This window comes from Rhamphochromis sp. 'chilingali' (genome assembly GCF_963969265.1).
Source record: "Rhamphochromis sp. 'chilingali' genome assembly, chromosome: 9".
NCBI lineage: Eukaryota > Metazoa > Chordata > Actinopteri > Cichliformes > Cichlidae > Rhamphochromis > Rhamphochromis sp. 'chilingali'.
The window spans coordinates 23,541,194-23,563,842 of record NC_137936.1 but is presented as its reverse complement, the minus strand read 5'-3'; the positions used below and the strand labels follow the sequence as shown (position 1 = coordinate 23,563,842).

The 22,649-nt window shown below is 39.0% G+C and overlaps 2 protein-coding genes across 2 annotated transcripts in view; both read right to left on the bottom strand.

Annotated features, from left to right (window-relative positions):
- The window catches only part of skib (v-ski avian sarcoma viral oncogene homolog b), a 30,148-nt gene extending 25,634 nt beyond the window's left edge, over nucleotides 1-4,514 (bottom strand). Inside the window, exon 1 of the mRNA XM_080890862.1 lies at nucleotides 3,243-4,514. Coding sequence (XP_080746988.1) covers nucleotides 3,243-4,136 — 894 coding nt within the window. The 5' untranslated portion in view covers nucleotides 4,137-4,514. The remainder of the gene's footprint in view (nucleotides 1-3,242) is intronic.
- Nucleotides 4,515-10,947: 6,433 nt separating this feature from the next.
- Nucleotides 10,948-22,005, bottom strand: tmem51b (transmembrane protein 51b). Its single transcript, XM_080892081.1, has 3 exons — nucleotides 21,710-22,005; nucleotides 13,041-13,461; nucleotides 10,948-12,006 (listed from the first exon to the last, which is right to left on the bottom strand). The coding sequence occupies exons 2-3, from the start codon at nucleotides 13,445-13,447 to the stop codon at nucleotides 11,574-11,576; spliced, it is 840 nt and encodes a 279-aa protein (XP_080748207.1). The 5' UTR covers nucleotides 13,448-13,461; nucleotides 21,710-22,005; the 3' UTR covers nucleotides 10,948-11,573.
- Between the last annotated feature and the right edge of the window lie 644 nt (nucleotides 22,006-22,649).

The following is a 22,649-nucleotide window of genomic DNA, read 5'->3' as shown; positions in this document are numbered from 1 at the left end:
TACGGACCTATCCACACAGCGGCTAAAGAAACAGCACGGTAACAAAGAGAAACTGCTGCACTTCACAGCCTCTGAAAGCCTGGCTCCCAAACAAAGGAGGCGGCAGGTCTTTAGCGCACATTACCCATGACAGAACCCCAGCTGACACTCTTTAAACATGGGGTCATCGCCGCTAGAATGGAGGCCACAACCCCTGGGAGCGCCTGACACCCCTTTTGCCTTGACACACTGTCCCCGCTTTGGCCAAAACACTCTGGCCAGCACAGGAGTGTTGTCTACTGCAGAGGGAGGAGGGAGGGTGGAGCGAGTTTACGTGGGTGTCAGGACTCAGGCGACTGCACTCAAAAGAATGATGTGTCCAACTGAAACTGCAGTTTTTGATGCGCCGGGAGATTGAGAAACATGCTACCAAACCTGAATTCAATGCGATTTGCTCAGTGTTTACAGCACGATGGTGATACGGGTGGGTTGGGTCTTTAATGAGTGGGTCAGACAGGCCCACCAAGGACCAAAGAGTTATACCACGTCAGGATCCAGGGCTTTACAGAGGTCAGCAGACAGATGGGAATGGAAATGAGCTGGCCGTGAGCTCATTTTAATCTGGCTCGCACAGCTGATCCAGTCATTACACTCGCCTGTTTACATGCAAACACACTTTTATACCCGCTTTACATAAAGACACCTACACACAAGTGCAGATAAAGGCATGGTTACCGGGTGATGAAAGCAGTCAAGAGATTTTTTTTTCATTTATTCATTCACTTATAAAAACAGCTCATGATCAAAACATGCAACCCTTCAGCCTTGGGCACACACTCTGGTTTACTCCAGGTTTGAGACTAATTGCATTGAGCCAGGAGAACAATGGGTTGAGAAATGGAATAAATTGGCCTCACTTGGGTGGTTTTAATATCCATTCCATTAAGGAGGGTCGACACAGTTCTCCAGAGTCTACTTTTACTCTCCACTCATTCAAATGATTGATTGCATTGGGCGTACTGCTTAGAGCTTTTTTTGTTTTTTTTTTAAATTTAAATACAATATTCAAAAAGTTTTTCCCCCTCCAGTTGAAATCCTCTTTCTTGAAGATTTCCATGCTAATCAGAAAAGTTCATATTTAAATTATTACATGCAAAGTTCAGAGCAATGAAGAAAGCAATTTGTGTCTATTCCCATAAAATTTACAGAGTAATAAATATTATTATTCGTCTGAAAATTGACCTAATGGTTCCAATACGGTGACGTTTCATTGGAAATTGAGCCGCGGCTGAGAAAAAATGTTTTTGTCTGCCAGGTGAATATCCCTCCGTCTTTTATCAGAAAGCCATCTGGCCAGTGAACTGGACACAAGGGCATGAGATTGGATGGTGTAAAAAGAATGGGGGTAGGCTGGGTCAGTGTCTTTGGAGCGAGGTCACAGGTCAAGGCCCTTTGACAACACATATCAAGGCCGGGCTCACACACCCTGCATCTTCTGAATGAGAGAGTCTGCGGCGTGCTCTCTCCAATCTGCCCTCATCTGCACATTATAGGGCTAAATGACCAAATGCTGCATTTGATGCAAAACAGACACAATGACTGGCCTGGCCAATCCGGCTTCTGCTGTTTTGTGGGCAGAATACTTTTTTTTCCCTTTCCCCATTTAGAATATGACTGGGAATACTTGCATGTACACGCACATGTTATCAATAAAAACTAGAATTTTAAATAAATAAATACATTTTAGTCGGTCCAGTAAACTGAGTACCTTCCCCTGGCGGTGTCTGCAACAACCACCATGTTCAGTGCATGAGGTGGGAGTCTAGACAGATGTTACAGGCAGAGGAGCTAACCTTCGGGGCTGCCTCTTATTAATAAAACACCCTGACATCAGAGGGAGGCTGAGACAGACCGATAACATTGTGTTTTTATTTTATGGGTAAGCTGAGCCAAACACAGTCTGTGAGCCTCAGTCCAGCCTTTCAGCAGCTTGGCCTGTCAGGCTGATGTATAGGAGAGCGCTGGTGTGCAGCTCCCTGAGGACGGGGCCTGTCTGCTAACTGGGACACAACTGACAGTGAACCACAGCAAACAAACAAACACTGCCCCCTTCGTCCCTTTCAATCCATGATGAGCAGGCCCTCTGTATCTCTCGCACACTCTCTGAAACACTGACAGTGCAGGAATCAACATTTTGTGGAAATATATAACTCACAGGTCATGCGTCAAGACCTGCTGAAACATCACAGGTGCAAGACTTAAATACCACAGACAGATATTTCTCGACTGCGGAGAGATTTCGTCAAGAGGCCATCCAATTCGTGGAAAGGTGACATAAATCAGCAGCGAAGAGCCTCAACACAACCTCCTCATTTCATGTTTCTATAAACCAGCGTCTATTCCCATTAAAGCAAGTACTGAGGTTTCCCTGTGAGACATCTCCTGGCTCCTGCTCAGACTGGAGCAGCGCCATGGTGATGCATACAGAGATGTCCACTCATTAGCAGAGTCCCACACAACAGCTGCTCTGTGACGAAGGAACAGCCACCTCGTCTCCTGGCCCTTTGTCCATACTAAACATCTCTGACCCACGCAAGGAGCCACAATGGGACACTCACACATAGACAAACATGCGCGCACACTTTTCAGATTTCTTATCCTTGTCCTGATGAGCACAAACCTCTTCTCACTCTTTCACACACACATTTCCATATTCAAGACCTCCTTAAACTCTTATCCCCCCCTTCTCCACCTCATGGCACCATAATGCACGACCTGCCCCCTCGCTTCTCTCTCACACACTAATAAAATATATCAGGGAGACTCAATTTATCATAATGCAGCTGCCCTTGGGTAACCCTGGGGGTTGGGTGGATGAGTTTTAGGTGATGGGATGTATGCTCGGGAGCATTAAGCTGATTGTTAGTCTCACTTTTTTCCACACACAGAAGAAGTGAGTGAACCTCTAAATGAGATGGGACAGGTACAGAAAGGTGTGATGTGACATTTGATCAGCATTTTTACCCTGTTGGGGCATTTGATAAGGCTGGTAACACTTGTGAAAGATACAATCAATCAGTTAATCAAAGGAAACTTGGCAGGCCTGAGAAGAAGGAAGTCTTCTCAGATTAATGTCAATCAGCGCAGATGATGTAGTTCAGATATCAACAGATACAAACAAACAATTCACTGCAAAATTCCTCAAACACAAAAAGCCATCGTTGTAAAATAAAAAAAAAAAGGGGGAAAACACACAGACTTACTCTGCAAGATTTACTGGACCGTTTTCCCGTGAGATCAAATTTTCCTTTTAACTCTTTGAGCAGCTTCTCCAGGTGACTCTTCTCCTCTTTCCCGGTGTAGTCCGGATCTAAGAGCACATAAGCCCGCCAGTTGGCCGAATCAAAGCCCCAGTGGACTGTCCGGTTCTCTAGTCTCTTGTGACTGTGGACAACAAACTTGTGAGGTGGGTACATGAGTCTGCAGTCCATGCACTGGATGCAGGCGGCACCCGGAGAGGTGTACAGTTCCGGGACAAACAGGCCTTTACAACGACCAAAACATTCGTGATACACTTTGAAGCTTTTCTCGGTTCGCTCCAACTCCAGAGAGCCCGACTCCTTGTTGCAGTGAGGAGGGTAAGTACCGCCGTAGATGAGCGCGTTGCAAAGCCGTTCAGCATCCGTCTGAGTGATAAGCCCACAGGACGGTGCCGAGAAGGGCAAGATACCCACCACTTTGAGGATCTCTAGCTGGTCCGCCGTGCACCTGGAGCAATAGATGTGGAGATCGTCGCAGACCGAGTTGATCTGCTGGAGGGAGAAATCTCTGAGAACGCTGTTGAGAATCTGCGGTAGGCACAGTCGTTTCTCACCACCGACGACGAAGCAGGAGATAGGTTCCCGCTCCAGCACCGTCTCGCACCTCTCGGTGGAGCGGTCGGACGGGATGAAAAGTGGACCGGACATCACTGGAGGTGTCTGAGCCGGCAGGGTGAGCATCATCTCGACGGATTTGCCATCTTTCCCGAAGAGTGAGTCCTGGTGCCATCGAGCGGAGAACGCCGCCGGTCCACCGAGGGAGCGCCTGGAACTCAGATTAAACTGCTGCAGAGTTTGCTGAAGTCCAGGATGGGGCTGGAAGCTCGTGCCCTCCATGTTGTCGGTTAGAGAAGAGAGTTCAAAACTCAAAATGCGAGCTGAAATCGACTTATCGGGTCGGGCGTCCTCAGCATCCGGCTACACGCTCAATAACGCGCACTTCCATGTCACCGGAGAAGCTTCCCAGCGCGTCCATTCAGAAAACTGAGAGCTGCTGAAATCATAGGGCAGTTCCTGTAAGCACACGCAATTAAAGTCGACAACTAGGCGACTCCGAAGTCGTATTATCCAACATACAATCACCGGGTACTATGTTTCTATGCTCCTGCGGTTTTACGCACTCCTAATGTGCGCCCGAAATATGCCTCGTCTGCTCAGTCTGGCGCACATTCAGTCTGCTGTCTCCCCACTCACTCAATGTGTGAGTCGCTCTCTCTCTCTCTCTCTCTCTCTCTCTCTCTCTCTCTCGCCCTCTCTGTTTGTTTGTGTCTGGTTCAGTCATTGAATCCCAGCCAGGAATGTGACTGACTCCCCGGGCTGGCTCTTCCCTCAGCCAGCTGTTCCTCCCTCTGCTCCAGGGCAGCTGCACATTTAAAAAAAAAAGAAAAAGAAAAAAAGAAGGAAAAAAATCTTTCTAAACCCAGGCGAGGGTGGAGCTCTGGAAAATGTAGTTGATACTGGGAAAGCAAACACAAACTTTACTTCAAATGCATACGCCTTGTAGGTCAGCACTGTTTCAGTCGCAGAAAGCGGTCAGCACAGATTTTAACACGATATGGAGGGATTTGTAAGTGAAAACAGTAAAAACATGCAATACTCGAATGCACGCATTAAGTAACTACTGACTTATGTACATGTTTGAAGTTGGCCGTGTTGTACTGTGAGTGCTTCTGTTGTGTTTCTTTTTACGATAATTTACATAGAAATATATTAGCCTAAAAAAATCTATAGTTTCTAAAATATGCACTTGTATACATTGCTGACCTGTAAATGCAAATGAGGCCTTCAATTAATTAAAATAAGTACACTTGAGTTTACTTATATTACGTTTTCTCCTGCATACAGGAAAGTATGTTTGCGCATACTTTAATTTCATTATGTGTTTATGTCTTTCTTACCTGTGCAGGACGCTTCTGTAATTGCAGAGTGCAAAGACCCATGAGACTGTTAATATTTAACTTCAAAACCTTAATTTAGTAGTGTTGTGATCATTATTTCGGTTATGTTGTGTTTAGACTTTGATACTTGCTGATGTGTAATGCAGTTTCCAGTGTTTGTGCAGCCAAGAATAGTGTTAAAGGTTTAGCTAACAACAGGCTACCATGATGGAAACTCGTGCACCATGAACCCCGGCAGGCGTGAAACGTCGTTGATCAACTCTTAATACAGCTAAACAAAGTAGAAAAGTCATTTTGCACCCTCATTAAAACACGAGGCAACAATTGTAAGTAAAATGCAACTGAAATATATGAAATCTAAATTTACCATTAAGGATAATGTGCTTGGTTTAAACCGAATTTATACCAATCAAGCCAATTTCAACTGAGTAGATTCCATTATATTTAACAATTTGCATTGTTCTAATGTAAAAAAAAAAATTACCTGGAAGATTTACATGTAATTGCACTACTTTACGTTTGTATTTGGGGGTGGGGGTGAGACGTAGAAACACTACAAAAAGTGAGATCTCACTTTGTAAATCGCCCTACATAGTGACATTTTCTGTTTTTATTTACAGTAAAATTTGTAAACATGACCATGTATGAAGTGTATTAGCTTAAAATTAGAGGTCTTTGCTTAAGCCCGGTTACCGTAATGCGACTTATCCCTCTTAAGTAAGCCCAACTGAGTGCGAGTTGAGGTTACTTAATTATTAGTCAACAAGCAAGACAAGCTATTAAGTTTTACAGTTTAATGGTGTAATAATTAAATAGACTATAACAGAAATTCTCATAGATAATTTCACAGTGTAGTTTTAGTTATTTTACATCAGCAACAAATCAATTTCCTCTTCCAGTTAAATTCAGAAGTTTTCAGAAAGACTAAATGAAAGACAGATATTAATTATGAATTAAATTTAGGGGTTAAAGTGTGGTTGTTCATGAGTTTGTGAACCCTTTGCAATTTCCAGGATTTCTGAGCTGATGAATCATCAAATAGGATCTGATATTCAAACAAAATCCGACTAAAATGAACATAAAACATGGTACTTTACATTTCTATTAAACACACAGTAATCAGGCATAGTGCAAACTGGAAAAAATAGTTGAACTGGCAGATTTGCCAAGTCACAGATGCTCCTTTAGCACCAGCAACCTCCCATCAAATGATTGCTTTTGCTGGTTGTGAGACTTGGTCTGTGATGAAGAGAAATTTTGATCCCTCTAGAGAGGATCAAACTTTGCCTTTATTTATACATTCTGCAGGGAAATCCCTAAACCCACCAGTTCCAGTCTCATCATCTTAACTGGAACATTTGACTCCAAGCATATGGTGAAGTCATTAGCACAGAGGATCACTCTTACTTTTGCACTTTTTTTCAGTTTGAAGTCATAATCTCACTTAACAACTGTTTTCTCTGCTCTAAATGACAGATAGAAATGTGTATACTTTCTAAGCTACCAAGCCACCAGGACAAATGGAGAAAAATTAGCACAGTGGCTAACAATATGCTAACAGGTAAAAGAGTAGGGTTATGCTAACAGCTACGGTAGCAAGCAGCCTTAGCCCCAGAACAGTCTCTGTAAAATCATAACAGTCAAAGGTTTAATGTTTGGTTGTTGTTTTTTTGTTTTTGTTTTTTTTTAGTTGGCAGTAAAATTGCTATAACAGTTTAGCATTAATAAAACAAAGAAAAAGGAAAAAACTGTCTCATTAAACACTTAAGTGATGGTCTGATGTTGGTATTTTGCAGTTTTACATAAGAGATGGCAGTTCACATTGTTTATTACTGTTAGAGTCATGTGGTTTTGGACAGTGCAGTTTACATTTATATATATATATATATATATATATATATATATATATATATATATATATATATATATATATATATATATATATATACGTGTGTGTGTGTGTGTGTGTGTGTGTGTGTGTATACTGATTATATTCTATTAAAAAACAGTAATGAAGAAGTTCGTTCTTCTTTCCTGTTATTACCTAATAGATTATTATTAGTTAGATTGTAGTTTATTTTAGAAATGACCTTAGTGATATCAAGTTCACATTTTATGCCTTTATCAGTCATGAAATCACTTTATTCCTGACAAGTTACTAACCTTAGAATTCAAACAGCAGGTGATTCTGACATGGGTCATTGTGACACATTCATTTAACAGGAAATAATGAATAAGATAGAAATAAAAATCTGTAAAAATATAATGCACATTAGATGTATATTTTGCAAACATATGTTGAACATAGTCTTGAGAACAACTGTATGAGTGTGTGCATGTGTACGACAGTGGTGGGGGAGCTTACTGAAAGTTGAGCAGCCTGGTGGTTTGGCTGAAGAAGCTGCAGAATCCAGTTATTCTGTTGTGTATCCTGCGAGTCTCTTCCCAGAGGCCAGCAGGAAGTGTATGGTGGGGGTGGGAGTGGTCACGTGTGACTTTGTTTGCTCTGGTCAGGCAGCGCTCTTGCGCAACATCCTGGATGTGGGGAAGTGGAGTCCCAGTGATCTTTTCCAGTGTCCTCACCACTCTCTGCAGGGACTTCCAGTCTAAGGCACTGCAGGCTCCTGACCACACAGACATGCATGCGGTCAGTAAGTTCTCTATAGAGCTTCTATATAAAGTGGTGAGCATGCGAGGGGGGAGGTGAGCTCTCCTCAACCGGTGGGAAAAAGTGCAGGCGCTGCTGAGATCTCTTTACAAGAGAGCAGAACAGGGTGTCTGTTATCTGTATCCACAGAAACTTGATGCTGCTCATCATTTCCACTGTGTTGTTGGTGATGAGAAATAGCATGTGACTGTACTGGCTCCTCCTAAAGTCAAAGATAGTCCCCTTTTGGGTTTTTTTGACATTCAGAGCCAAGTAGTGTGTGCTGGTTCAGTTGGTTCACTTCCTCTCTGTAGGCCTGGTTGTTGTCATCTTGAATGAGACCTGCTACCACTGTGTTGTCAGCATACTTTACAATGTGAATCTCGGACAGCAATCATGGGTTAGCAGGGGGTTCAGGACACGGGCCTGAGGAGAGCTGGTGCTCAAAGAGATGAAGTTACAGTCTGGTCAGGTCTCTTGGTGAGGAAGTCTTACACATAAGGGTGCTGAGGCCCATGGGAACTAGTTTAGCATGTTCATGCTGTTGAATGATGATCTTAAACGATGAAATGAAGTCCACAAACAACATTTGCTTGGCTGAGATGTAGTACAGAGAAGATGGCGTCTTCTGTAGAGTGATTTGGGTAGTAAGCAAACTGTAATGAAAACAGTGTGGTCCTTTACCAGCTGCCTTTAAGGTGGGTGCTACAGGGCAGAAATCATTTAAACAAGTGATTTTCAAGGTACTGCAATGATGGCAGCAATCTTGAAACAAGACAGTAGGACATTGTGATCCAGTGACATATTGAAGGTGTGCTGGTTGCTGCATTCCTTAAACATCTAACCAGGTATGTCTTCAGGGCCTGCTACTTATGTTCACTCCTTTCGAGGTCTTCCGGACTTCAGCTATTTCAAGACTGCTCATCAGCAACTGGAACATTTTTCTTTACGGGTGTGTTGCTGAGTGCCTTGAACCTCCCAAGATATTTGTTGAGCTCATTTAGAAAGGTTGTATTGTTCTCACAGGGTGGAGGAGCAGCTTTATTGTCTGGGATGTCTTAGATAGTCTGCTACATTTGTCTGGTATTCATAGGGTCATTGAAGAAACTCTGTATTCTCTAGTGATGGTGCTTTGGTACCTTTATGCACCATGTTGCCAGAGTTAAAGAGTAATTTTGTACTTTGAACATTGCATCTTTCATCATCCGTGGTGTCTCGCTGGCCTGTACGGTGATGTTCTTGGTGACAGATACAACAGCAATTGAATGACTGAATGCACAAAGTCAGCATAACCATTCACATTTGTAATGATTGCCAGTTGCAGCTGCTTTGAACATGAATAATCATGTCATCATCATCACCATGAAAAAGGTCAATCTCAAAAACTGATGTGAAGTTCTATTTCAGGGTTAAAGCTTTTGACTCAAGTACAGTATGTATATGTCATCTCATACTTCCCCTCTATTTATAGAGGCAAATATTATTATTATGTATTGACAAGCACGAATACAATAAAACCATAAATAAATGAAAGAAATTAAATGAAAGCACTACAATAATAAAAATTTACATTTTGTGGTTTTTATCGTAGACAAAATGGAACACGCGTGGAGGGAGAAAATATGGATTGGAAACATGGATTCTTTTTAAAAAAGAAAAAAAGGCTGTTTTTATTTTTGACATGAGGCAATCCTTTTTTGTTAGCTACATATAGCAACCAACCTTCTGACCTACATACAACAACAAATAGCAACAGATGTTAGCAAATATAAATGAAAAGTTCCATATTGGCGTTTTTATATTGTTTCTCACAGGGAGCTGCAGGGGGTGGACAAAGGAGCCATAACAACTCCTGAAATGGCTTAACAGATATAAAACAATCAAATCAGTGATTAGCAGCTAATTTGACAATTATACAATTATGAAAAAAAACAAAGAAATGAAATATGTCATTGTTCTGACTTTTCACATCCTGCAGTTCCTTTCAATACTTTCACTTAGTTTTCTTCTTTATAAATAATTTATTGGTTAAAAAAAAAAAAACATGATTTGAAGATGCCAGTTTAGGCTCTGGGTACTTGCATTGGGCATTTAACAAAAAAAAAAAATAAAAAAATTTTTTCTAGAATTGTTACAAAACAGCAAACAAACAAAAAGAAAAATCAGCCATTTAACTTAACCATCCAGAAAAATAGCAATTTAAGTCTTAAAGAAATGATCAATAAACAATTAGGGTTCAAATTAATTGAAGGCTAATGCTTACATTTTGGTATGGGTGAAAGTTTAACTTAAATAATGCTATAACACTCGCCTACAATAATACCTACATTTTTCCTGATTTTAGCTGTTTTTACTTAAATAACAACTTTTATTTTTAATGTAATATTTTTTCAATACGATTTTATATTGCCCACCTCAGCTCATATTAGCAAATATTTTAAAAATTTCCACTTATAATTACTTTTAGATTCGGACCGGCTTTCAAAAAAACCAAACAGACTGAGGTGCAAAAAGATGACGAACTGTGAAATGAATAAATGACCAAATTCAAACACTGGAGGGTGCCAAACTTAAGATGCAAAAGCACAAAGTAATATTCAGGGGGATGGTCATGTTGACACATTTTAGAAAAGAGCAGGTCAAAACATTCACCATTCGATTTTATTAATCAAAAGTCGAATTACAGTAGGGGCATGTTATTTTCCCCCCCCAAAACGTATACCAAGCAAATGTAGGAAAATTAAACTGCATCCTAACATTGGATCGTCATACTTTAAGAAAAGCAACTACATTTACTAAATGTTGACATTACACGAGTATTAAATACATGCTGAACTTGTTTTACGGACATTTTGAAACAAAAATATAAAGTTAAACTTAAACAAAATAGAAAAAAAACCCAACAATTTATTCTTCACTTTTTACAAATAATACAACAGAGTTAAAGAGATCTAAACATTTCAACACTTTAAGAGACAATGAATAAAATGATACATCACCAGAATATCCAAAACCTTTCTTCTGGTTATGTGCCAACACATATTTTTTTCCCCTTTCTTAACATTTGTCTTAAAGGATAAAGTTACCTTAAGACTTGGAGTTTAAAAAAAATACACACACACACACACACACACACACACACACACACACACACACACACACACACACACACACACACACACACACACACACACACACATATTAATTTTCTATTCAAATACTAAGTTTAGAATACTTAAACATAGCATGATTTAAAAATAATAATGATTCTCCCGTTAAATTGTAGGATGTAATTTCAACTTCTCCAAACTTCAAAGCAAACCAGAATCAAGACACAGCAATAACATTAAGTCTTGGAAAGGTGAAAAACATGTTACAGCTGGCTAATAAATAAAATTGAAAGACTATCCTCTGTTTGACATAAATTATAACATGATTGTTAGAAACAACAGACTTAAATCTGAAAGCGGATCCTTTCACACATACCTAATAATGAATTATAATAGCATAAATATGCAAATTCAGAGCTTTTTGGTAAAGAACAAGATTCTAATTTCAGCAGTGGGCTTGTGTGGCCCCTTTGTTCTTACTGCATTTACCTGCTTAACACAAACCTTTCACATCGTTTTCTCCAGAAATGTTACGATAAATCCACTAAATTCATAAGTGTTACATTAATTTTTTCCTTTTTTTAGAAACGCATATTAAGATAGATGTAGAACGCTTGCCCTACTTCAATTCAGGCATCTTATCTTCATACTGTGGAGGAGGAGTGATGGGTTCAATGGTTACTGGGTTCTGTGTGGGGGTGCGGATTTGAAGGCGGAAGTCCTTCAGGTGCAGTTTGTCAGATTTGATTCTTCTCACTCGGAGGGGCCGGAGCAAGCGGCTGGCCCGACTAGCACTGCGGGTTGGCATACTGGGGTTAGATGTAAGGCCAGCGGGTTCAGATGGAGGCTCAGCGGCTGCAGGTTGATCATTAACAGGGGTTTCGTCAGTCGTGTTGTTAGCGGGCTCTGTTCCCTCGTTTTCCACCGCAGCTATGATGTCCTCGTAGGACGGCAGGTGAGAGGTGCTTTGCCGAAGGTTACTCTGACGCACGGGGTACTCACTGCTGCTGACCACTTCCTCATAGGTTGGCACGTTGTACGTAGTTGGGTCGCTGGAAAGAGACAAAAGTTTTGACAAATCATTGTAAATGACACACTTTATAAGCCTTCTTTTGGCAACTTCGACAGTTAAAAGGAGCCCCAAAAACACAGCGATGACAAACCAAAGCTGTCAACAACCTTTTGCCGATTGACACCTTCAAAAGGCACCATACAGGCATTCATTCGTGTTTGTGTCCATCTTTTTCAGCTTTGTTTTGGTCCCCATAAACTCTTAAGTTTATTAGCTTTGTGTTTTATCTGCTTAATATCTTAGTATATTGACTAGGTAAGCGGTGCCGATGTCTGCTGTTTAAGCCAAAGTAGATTGTCAATGTTACTTTTTGTCTGAAAGAAGCTTCTTGTTGTGGCTCCAAGAAATTTATAAGAAACAGCAAAGGCCCACAAAATAAACTCAATAGTCTTTAATGAGTTCAACAAAGTAGTAAAAGCATGTTTTTCTCTGTTTTTGTTTAAATCACATGAGTTGCCACCTGCTGGCCATTAGAAATAATTCAGGTTTCATTCATTAGTTTCAAAGGAGCCAAACTTTAGAGGGTTTTTGTGTGTTAAGCTACTTAAATAGTGACCTATGAATCATTTCAGCGTAAAAAAGGTAAAAAACTCAAGGGATGAACAGATGTTCTGGATACACATAACAGACAACTTTAATTTACAATCTCTCCTATTTAAAAAAAAAAAAAAAAAAAAAGATATATTTTTTCCACATTTCTCTTGTTGAATAAAATAAAAACTGATTTTTAAAAAAAAAATTTTGGGGATGGATTATAGAGGTAAATAAAATGCTAAATGTTTACTTAGTCCCTGACGTTACATAATTTGCAGTTTACTTGCAGTGGATCCTTTCCAAACAGAAAGACGGGGTACACCCTAGGCTATTGCAGAACAAACAGATTAGAGACAGACAACACCGGTACAACACCTTTTCACACCTGATTGCTAACTCAAGGAATTATCATATCATTTATAAATCCTAACATTTATAAATGATCTAGGAATAAAAATAGAACCAAACGTTATCACTTACGGCTGAGGCTCCTCTGGTATCGGAGTCATAAAGGGGACTCCTGTGGTCACAGGCTCACTCCTTCTATCCTGAGCTCTCTTCTTGCTCTTTAAACCAAGGCCAATGGCCAAGATCAGCATCAGTGCCCCAACTCCAACAAGCACCATGGCCACTGTTGGGGTCTTTGTGGCTCCTGAATTATTACCACCACCGTTGTTATTAGGTCCTGTGGAGTTGCCTGATGGTTTTGGAGAGGCACCCGAATCCCCTCCAGGTATCACAGTCCAAACAATCATGACAATGCCAAGGGCAATGACGCCCACTCCAAGGGCACACAGGGCATAGTGGGCGCCTGAACCAGAGCTCCTTGAGCTGGGGGATCTGTTGGGACGGCCGTTGTCACCGCATATACCCCGACTGGAACACATACCTGCAAAACAACCTGCAAAGGGGGGGGAGGGGGGGGGGGGGGGAAGGCTTTTCAGTTTGCACAAGCAGACACCATCTACCCCAACACTCCCCCAGAAATTTACCTCCTCTGTAGGAAATGATTTAGATCACAGTATCTGAATTTGTTTTTCAATTTGTGACCAAGTTTCTAAGATTACCACATTGTTATTGCCTGCGTCATGGTGCTTCTGTCTGTATTGTCTGTCTATTCTGTTAAGTACATTAAGCTTAATTTCTAGTATGGCCAATAAAGCTGATTTTGATTTTCCAGGGTAAGAACGGGCTCAAGAGTCCATATCTATTAGAGCACCACACGCATCACACGAGATGGGCCATGTCAATAAAACAAACCATTACCAGTTCCAGAACAAAAGGTTAAAATGACAGTTTGAGTGTTATCTCGCTGTATCCATGAACCGGTTTCAGACGCTATACTCTTAAAAACAAAAAAAGGCGCTGAGGCTACATTTTGCATGAGAAAGTAGGAGAACAGGTTAAAAGAAAACGTCAGGTGTGGTGCAAAACAGGTTACAGGAAAACAAAGAGTTCATTGGTAGTTCCACACATGTCTTAACATGACAAACACCAACCCAAGAGAAGGAAGGATGAAGATAAAAAAGTGACACAAAAGATCTTTGTAATGGTCAGAGAATCAAACAGAATAAAGAGTGTTTATAAAATTAGAATCAGATAAACATCTCACAGTAACACCAGGAACACCTACAGAATAAAATGCATTTTAAATTACTTTCCTGCCAAACAACATTTGTGAACCTTACTCTTTAACCAGAGGAAAAAAAAAAAACCCAAAACGCACATAACTGAAAAAATGATGCCATTGTTGGCTCCAAATTTCCAGAATGAAAACCATAGCCGCAGACTGCTCCTCTGTAATAGCCGTACATAAGCGTGACCTGTGCAGATGATTATGAACTAAAGCCGTAATTGAATGTTCACAAGCATGTCCAAGTAATGACATCCTACTCAAAATATCCCTTAAAAATAGCAGACATCATCTACTTAAGCTCTACACCTGTAAGTAGCAATGTTTAGGTTGTACTGGTGTAAATGTTCTTTGTAAAGCCACTATAGTTCACACATTCATACAGATGGCTTACAAATTTAAAAGATATGATGCCTTGACACCTGTAGAGAGGGCACTCGGTGGCTCTGTTATGTTTGCTGGAATGGTTAGAATCCAAAGGTCGCAGCAAATCAACACACTGTTACTCAAAGTTCTCATCTGTATCCTATGATGAAATATTTCTGTCCCTGGAATGGTTGGGAATGATCTCTAACTGGATGACAGTTACCCCCCTAGTCTATAGCAGAATTGATTGATTGATGAGAATGCAAATTATGTAAATACTGTTATATTCACTGTCCCCAGATCTCAACCCAGTGGGAGATCTGGGGACATCAGTGGGAGGTGTCACTAATCGATCTCGACCAACATCATCAAAACGGCAGATAGAAGAAAATCTTGGTGTTCCATTAGAAACCATCCAAAGACACAATGAAGCATTTCTCTGAGCATGTGATTGTGTGCTAACACATTTTATGTTAGAGTTCGCTTTAATTTTGTCACCTATCTGTATATTTAAGCACACCAGACAGACATCTCCCTAATTATTAAAGCAACTTTTGAACACTTTCATATACAATCAGGGGAAAAAGTAAGTTCAACTGTAAGGTTTTACATATCATCTGGTCCTTAATAGGTCTTAAAATGAGATAAATAGAACCTCAGATGACCAAAAAACACATGACTTATTACACCAAGTCCCTATTTATTTACCAAAAAATTGTTCAAAATGCCAAAGCAGCAGCTCACAGCCTAAGTACACCATAAGTAGCAATAACGTTCTATGCCATCAGTGTGGGAAGGGTTATAAGGGTTATTTCCAAACAATCTTAAGTCCATCAATTTTCAATCACAAGTTGAAAACAATCAAGACAGCTGCCAATCTTAAGAGGAGTGCACGTTTCAGCAAATTCATTCCAAACGGGGACTATGCAATGTTTAAAAACAAAAAACAAAACAAAAAAAAAACCCTGCAAAAACCCACGACTTAAACCTCAAACTTCACAGGTCTCCGTTAAAATGTTAAATGGCTTGTTTGAAAGTGCTGCCAGGAGTAAGCCTCTTCTTTAAAAAAAAAAACAAACGAAAACAAAACATGGCCGCAAAGCTTAGGTTTGCAAATTTGCATCTGAACAAACAGACTTCTGGAACAACGTCTTTTGGAAAGCAAAACCAAAGTGGCCCTGAATGCTTGTTTTTCAGGCGCAGGACCTGGACACTGCAGGTATTGAGTTGACTATCAACTCCTCTGTATAAGAAAATATTCTAGAGTCAAACATGAAGCCAACTGTTTGACAGCTAAAGTGCTGCTGAAACAGGGTCATGCAACAGGACAATGATCCCAAGCACAGCGGCAAATCTTGAACAGAATGGCTGAAAACGCAAAGAATGAAGGTGCTGCGGTGGCCCAGTCAAAGTCCAGACCCTAGCCTGCTTGAAATGTCATGGTGGGATCTTAAGCAAGCTGTGCATGAACAAATACGCAGACTGAAGGATGTGAGAGGTGATAAAGTTGAAGACAATGTGTTTACTTTAAGTTAATGCCGTTAAAGGTGGTTCTAAAATCTGCTGACTCATGGGGTGTGCTGCTTACGCATGTTAGCTTAGTATTTACAAATTAAATATGACAGGGGCATATTACTCTAAAGACAATTAACCTCCTAAGACCCAAACTCTTCCACGGCATGCATTTTCAATTTCACTTTGATATTTGGGCATATTGGGGCCCGATGAATGTAAAAACAAAGAATTACCAGTTTTGTTTTGTTTACCTTTTTTTGTTTTTAAGAAAAATAAGAGCCACATATGAGGATATTCATTTAAAAGTTTGAACAGTAGCAGTATGATGTCCTCGTAAGTGGATATCAGGCCCTTGTAGAGCAAAATTGAGTATTTTGGTCTAAATAACCCAAAACGTGATGTCCACAGATGTGGATGCCAGGACCTAAGAGGTTAATTCACTTTTACAAGGTATTAATAATGAAAACAGTTCTTAATAAATAATATAAAATAAAGCCAAACCAAAACAAACAACAGTATTGGGAATTTACTCAGTAATATAAACTATTACCACGAAGGCAAAACTTCTTAGAGGAGGTAATTGTATACTTAGTTATTTAAACCAGAAATAAATGACTGAACTCAAATATAAATATTTAAAGATTCAAATGTTTGAAACCTTGGGAAGGCTGCAAAATAACCAGAAAAAGAAAGATGTTTAGACTACAGATTACTGAAATTTACATTTCACGAGTAACTGAAATTTAGAAAGAAAAAGAAGAAAAAAAACCCCTGCAGTTTTACATCACACTAATGTACAAAAATCTGTGTTTGTTTGTTTGCCCACATACCTTTATACAATCAAGAGTTGAGCAACCAAAACTGACATACTGGTAGTTATTCAGCCCCTGAAGGCTTTTAGCTGTATCAGATACCATGACCTCATCACGTTGTCTAGCAACCACCTACCAACTGGCTAAAATGAGCCATTTGTAGTGTTTATGCACCTACAGCACCTTAGTAAAAGCCATGCATCATTTTAATTAATCATGATAATAACACTGAAAATAAAGTTTCATTATGCTGCAGAGTAACCACCTAACAGAAAACTATAGTCACTGAACAAACAATGGCCATTTAAGACTAATACACGAAAGCAAAAGCGTTCAGTTTAGAGCCTGACTGATACAGGATTTGTAAGGCCGATACCAATATTTGGCGATTTATTTTATTATTCTGATCATTATCAGACCAATTTTTTAAGAAAGACAAAACATAATTTTCCTAACATTTGTTATGTGTAGTCATTTATGTGCTCATTACACTATGAGCTGTATGTTGTTTTGTGGAATTTCAAACCTGTGTTGCTAACGGGGAAGTTGTAGAGTGTCCCCTGATGAACAATATGAAATGTCAACACGTACAACATGGTTGAAGATCATTTTCTTGTCTCTCATTTACTTTTTTTTAGTTTTCACTTATCGGCTGTTATGAATACTGATACCAGTGAATCAGAAAATAGTTGATATCGACCAATGATAGCTACCTACTAATTAACTGGTTTGGCGCCAATTCATTCATCATCTATTAGTCCTTATGTTTTTGGCTATTTGAATATCTTAAAAAAAAAAAAGAAAAAAAAAAAAGAAAAACCATACATATATAGTAAATAATTTTTGTAACTGTTTTTGCATGATTTCATTTTCTGGCCTAGAAGTGTGGATTAATTCAAATTTCTAATCTGTGATTTAATCTTTGATATGATACATCCATTTTATAAAAGGTGGAGAAGCATATGAGTGTACACTTCAGGGCACTTTGCTGATGTGATGGGATGAACAGTGACTTAACAAACAGCATTTTTCATTTAAAGCAAATGTGTACTCTTTTTGTAATAGCAGTGTGACACAAAACCATATATATGCGCAGAAATCTGTGCCATCAGAAACTGAATTTGAATAAGTTCAATTTGAATTGCTCAGATTGAATCTGAATTGTAACTTGAATAAATGCTTTTGAAAACTGAATTTGAATTAGTCTAATTTGAAATTGAATTTATGGTTTGAAAATGATCATCACTAAATTGAAATTGAATTTTATATTTTGAAAATGAATTGATTTGCTTTGAAACTGCATTTTATCCTTTAAAAATTCAGCTCTCGAATAATTTCAGTTTCACTTCTCACCATTCAGTTTCAGTTCTACAATTCAATTTCAGTTCCAAAATTCAGTTTTTTGGAACTTGCATCCGGTTCAAGCGCAGATTAATAGAACTACGTTTTACTAGCGGACCGAAAGTGTTACTGACGGGAATCTACAGTGTCTTGAGCTGAATTAATACTTCAGAAGTCATTCGTCATGTCGAATGACCAGCGGATAAACTCTCAGGTTGGTAATAAATGTATAACATGTATAAGAACAAGCGTCATGTTAACAAAAGATAGCCGTACAGTAACTGTTATGCTTATTGTAGCTGTTAGCTAAAAGTGCAAAGTGCTCTCTAGGGTTCCTAAATAAAATATGGCATTGAGGGAAATGACCTCAATGCCATATTTTATTTAGGAATTAATCCCTTCTTCTTAAATATAAGAACCTCTGCTGGTTTTAATGGCACTTTGGATTTCTTTACTTTCTGTTCCACTTCCAAACCCAAATAGATGCTGACAAGCTGACACAGTAACATGGAAGAGGGAAAGACGTTGGAAAGGACTACTACAAATAAACCTAATGCCTAACAATGAAAAGTGTAAAATAAGAACAATAATAATAATAAAGATAAAAGATGAAGTAACACGTTTTTAGTATTTTATTTATTCCAAATGATCATCCAGATGTCTGTGACATGTGATGACAAACACCATACTGGAAGGCCTTAGTCATCACATGCTTAAACTCATCATATATTTTTGCACATGCTGAACAGGCAGTCAGACATGCTGTAACTGTGGGGTAGAAAACAGCATGAACACCATACGGCAGGTCTCTCAAACTCCAGTCCTCGAGGGCATGGAAAAGTTGCATGACACTGGCCCTTGAGGACTGGAGTTTGAGACCCCTGTCATATGGAATATGACAGGTGTGGTTGAACTGCATGAAGACTCTGAAGTTTGTCTTCTCTTCTGGCAGGACAGGAATGTGGCCTTGTCCTGTGAGCCACTGTAAGGATGTACTTAGAGTAGAACTGGACTGTCACCGGCCTCAGGCTCTTCACCCTTTTCAAAGACAAAGCAGTCATTTAGATAAAATATTAGATATTGTTTACCTGTAAATGCACAAAGTAAATTTAGAAATGTAATTATTGTCAAGAGTGAACAAGCACTGATAGTGTAATCTACAGCTGTGGCCAAACGTTTAGAGAATGAGAAGTGTTGTTTGCTTATTTACAAAGTTTGCTGTTTCAGTGATAGTTGTATATCACATTATATCACTTCAAACAGAGGTGATCCAGTAATGCTGCACTAATGAATTAGACTAACTATTCACTTTAGCTAAAGTTATTCAGTTAGCTAAAGAGTTGGGATGCTGTGTAAGGCATAAATAAAGCTAAAACACAAAGGTTTGGGCACCGTTTTGCATGTTTCCCTACTGTAGGGGTCTCTGCAGGCATTCTGAGAGGGTACAAGACAACAACTTTGGAATTCTACTAGAAACAGTCGATCATATTTGTTTGTCAAAGCTGAATTCAGGGCAAACTATGCTAAATTACCGTTTTTAGCTAACAGCTACAATAAGCATAACAGTTACTGTACGGCTATCTTTTGTTAACATGACGCTTCTTCTTATACATGTAATACATTTATTACCAACCTGAGAGTTTATCCGCTGGTCATTCGACATGACGAATGACTTCTGAAGTCTTAATTCAGCTCAAGACGCTGTAGATTCCCGTCGGTAACACTGTCGGTCCGCTAGTAAAACGTAGTTCTATTAATCTGCGCTTGAACCTGATGTAAGTTCCAAAAAACTGAATTGTAGAACTGAAATTGAATTGTAGAACTGAAACTGAATGGTGAGAAGTGAAACTGAAATTATTCGAGAGCAGAATTTTTAAAGGATAAAATGCAGTTTCAAAGCAAATCAATTCATTTTCAAAATATAAAATTCAATTTCAATTTAGTGATGATCATTTTCAAACCATAAATTCAATTTCAAATTAGACTAATTCAAATTCAGTTTTCAAAAGCATTTATTCAAGTTACAATTCAGATTCAATCTGAGCAATTCAAATTCAAATTGAGCTTATTCAAATTCAGTTTCTGATGGCACAGATTTCTGCCCATACACATATCCCTGTCAAAAAGTATTGAGATATATTTTTGCAGGTATGAGATTAAATTTAGCCTTGCTTATTTAGAAATCTATTTAATATCACTTACCTTATTTAATAGGTTTTATAGCTTAAGTAGTAATCATTTTTCATTGTGGCATTTTTTTAAATTACTACAGAAGTGATTATTAATAGTGCAATCAAAATTATTTCAGTAGCATTTATACCACTTTAATATTGTTTATTATTCACTAGTCTCACTTCAAGTGTTTTTTCCCCACTTTAGCTGTTATTTATCATGTATAGTTGCCCACAACAGTTAGTGGAGCATGCTAACCAATTAAAAAAAATAACAAACAAACAAAGAAAAAATAAATAAACTAAACACAGCTTTACATAATGCACAACAGCTAAACATTGTTTATTTTACTGGAAAACCAGTTAAAATTGATATACAAGTTATTTTTCATACATTTCTCAGTGTTTTTCTTAAGTATTGTTTCACATTAATGACTTCAGAGACAATTACCCAGCCCTAACGCACATCCTGTTTCACAGCATTACACTCTGAATGCTCATTCATGCTGGTAAGGATCAACTGATACTTATTTAATGGACGGAATATCTATATTAAATATAGTTTCTAGCAGGCACATTCATTAGATAATGGTGGTGGACTGCCAACTACGTTTTTAGTGCCTAATCAATTAAAAAACATTATTGTGGTGAAAGAAAAAAAAATGTAATTTAATGTAGTCTGCCTTAGCAGAGGGCAGGCGACTAAATTTAGTATAAGGGGGGGGGAACAGCTGAATGATTGCATCTCCACTTTGATATTCATGACTTGATTATTAAGAATTGTTGAATGGATGCAGTATCTGACCAGGTCCTGGTGTTCCCCTCGTCAGTTATTAAACACACATGATCAAGGACGAAAAGAAGGTGACAGCTGCAAAAGAGGACTACATATAGACCAACGCTGTCATTCATTTTCTCTACATTGCAGGCCTGCTGTATTGCATGGGTGTGTCCCGTTCAACATCAGTAAATTTTTTGCATTAAAACTCGGCTTATCAGGTAATAAACACCGGCCCAGTTGGTCTGTTTTGTGGGTAACATTAATCTATCAGTCCGATATTACTACTGTCAAAGTAAATAAAAACGCTGGTAATGCTTTCTGGTGAAGCAGGAAGGGGAGAGGGTGGACCTGCCCACATGAATTACTCTGTGATCTAAACGTGTCCGGACACAGGTCAGATTGGATTGAACCCCACGCAATGACACTGAGAAAGATTAACAACTCGCGTACTGTGTCTATTAGATCGATAACAGTCCTGGTCACAGTATATACGAGCGTAAATCAGCTTAGCTCTGAAGTGTAGGCCTTACCTTTTCACCGTTCAGTGGCCAAGTACTTCCCTCTTCATCGGTGAGTTACCTGACTCACGCAGGTGTTTTCAGGAAGATCAGAGGGGAAGAGAGGGAGACGACATAGACGCAGCAATTCAGGGCCGGTTCAACTTTTTTTTCCTTTTAAAAAGTTTTTAAATCTCAGACGAATTGATCAACACAATGTTTACCGCTGCAGATAAAAACAGAGTTAACAAGAACTTTGCACAAATTCCAAGCGTAGTGAAACCTCGCCACCCCCTGTTGTAAAGTGCGCCCGTGTTCTCTTGGTCCTAGTGCTGCTCAAGTAAACCTCCACCGGGAATAAATTAGTGGTACAAGGAGACGCCCAGAAACAGCTTATTGAAATAAAGTAATTGTATTGTACAACACGATTAATGTTGGATGTATTAACTGTATTAATTACAGACACACACAATTAGATATTAGAACAATAAAACTATTGTCTTACAGGAATTAGACAGTATTTCAGAGCCCAGAGTAAAATATTTATGTTCTGTAAAAATAAAAATAAGCAAATCTTGGTTATTTAGTTGCTGGTGAATTTATTAAGGGTGCATTTATTGAACTCATAATTTTGCTTATAAATATTTATTGTTTACATTTAATTAAATTGTATTTATATGGCTGCAAATCACAACAACACTTGCCTCAAGGTGCTTTAATACAGCAAGCACCTGGTAATAGTGGGAAGGAAAAACTCCCTTTTAAGAGGAAGAAACTTTGTCAGAACCAGGCTCAGCGAGGGGCAGCCATCTGCCGAGACCGGTTGTGTATGAGGAGGAACACAAGACAGAAATGAATAATAACTAATGGTTGCAGAGGGGCCTGAAAGCTTAAAATAAGGTAGGGCCTGATTATTCAAGTAAGTAACTACATGCTTTGTCAAAGTATCTTTGGTATCTAAAAGAGAAAATGA

Coding starts and splice junctions, on each gene's coding strand:
- tmem51b (XM_080892081.1), bottom strand. CDS start 13,447: ATGTGTTCCAGTCGGGGTATATGCGGTGACAACGGCCGTCCCAACAGA. Junction 12,007..13,040: donor ATACCAGAGGAGCCTCAGCC/GTAAGTGATAAC, acceptor GTCTCTTTCCAG/CGACCCAACTACGTACAACG.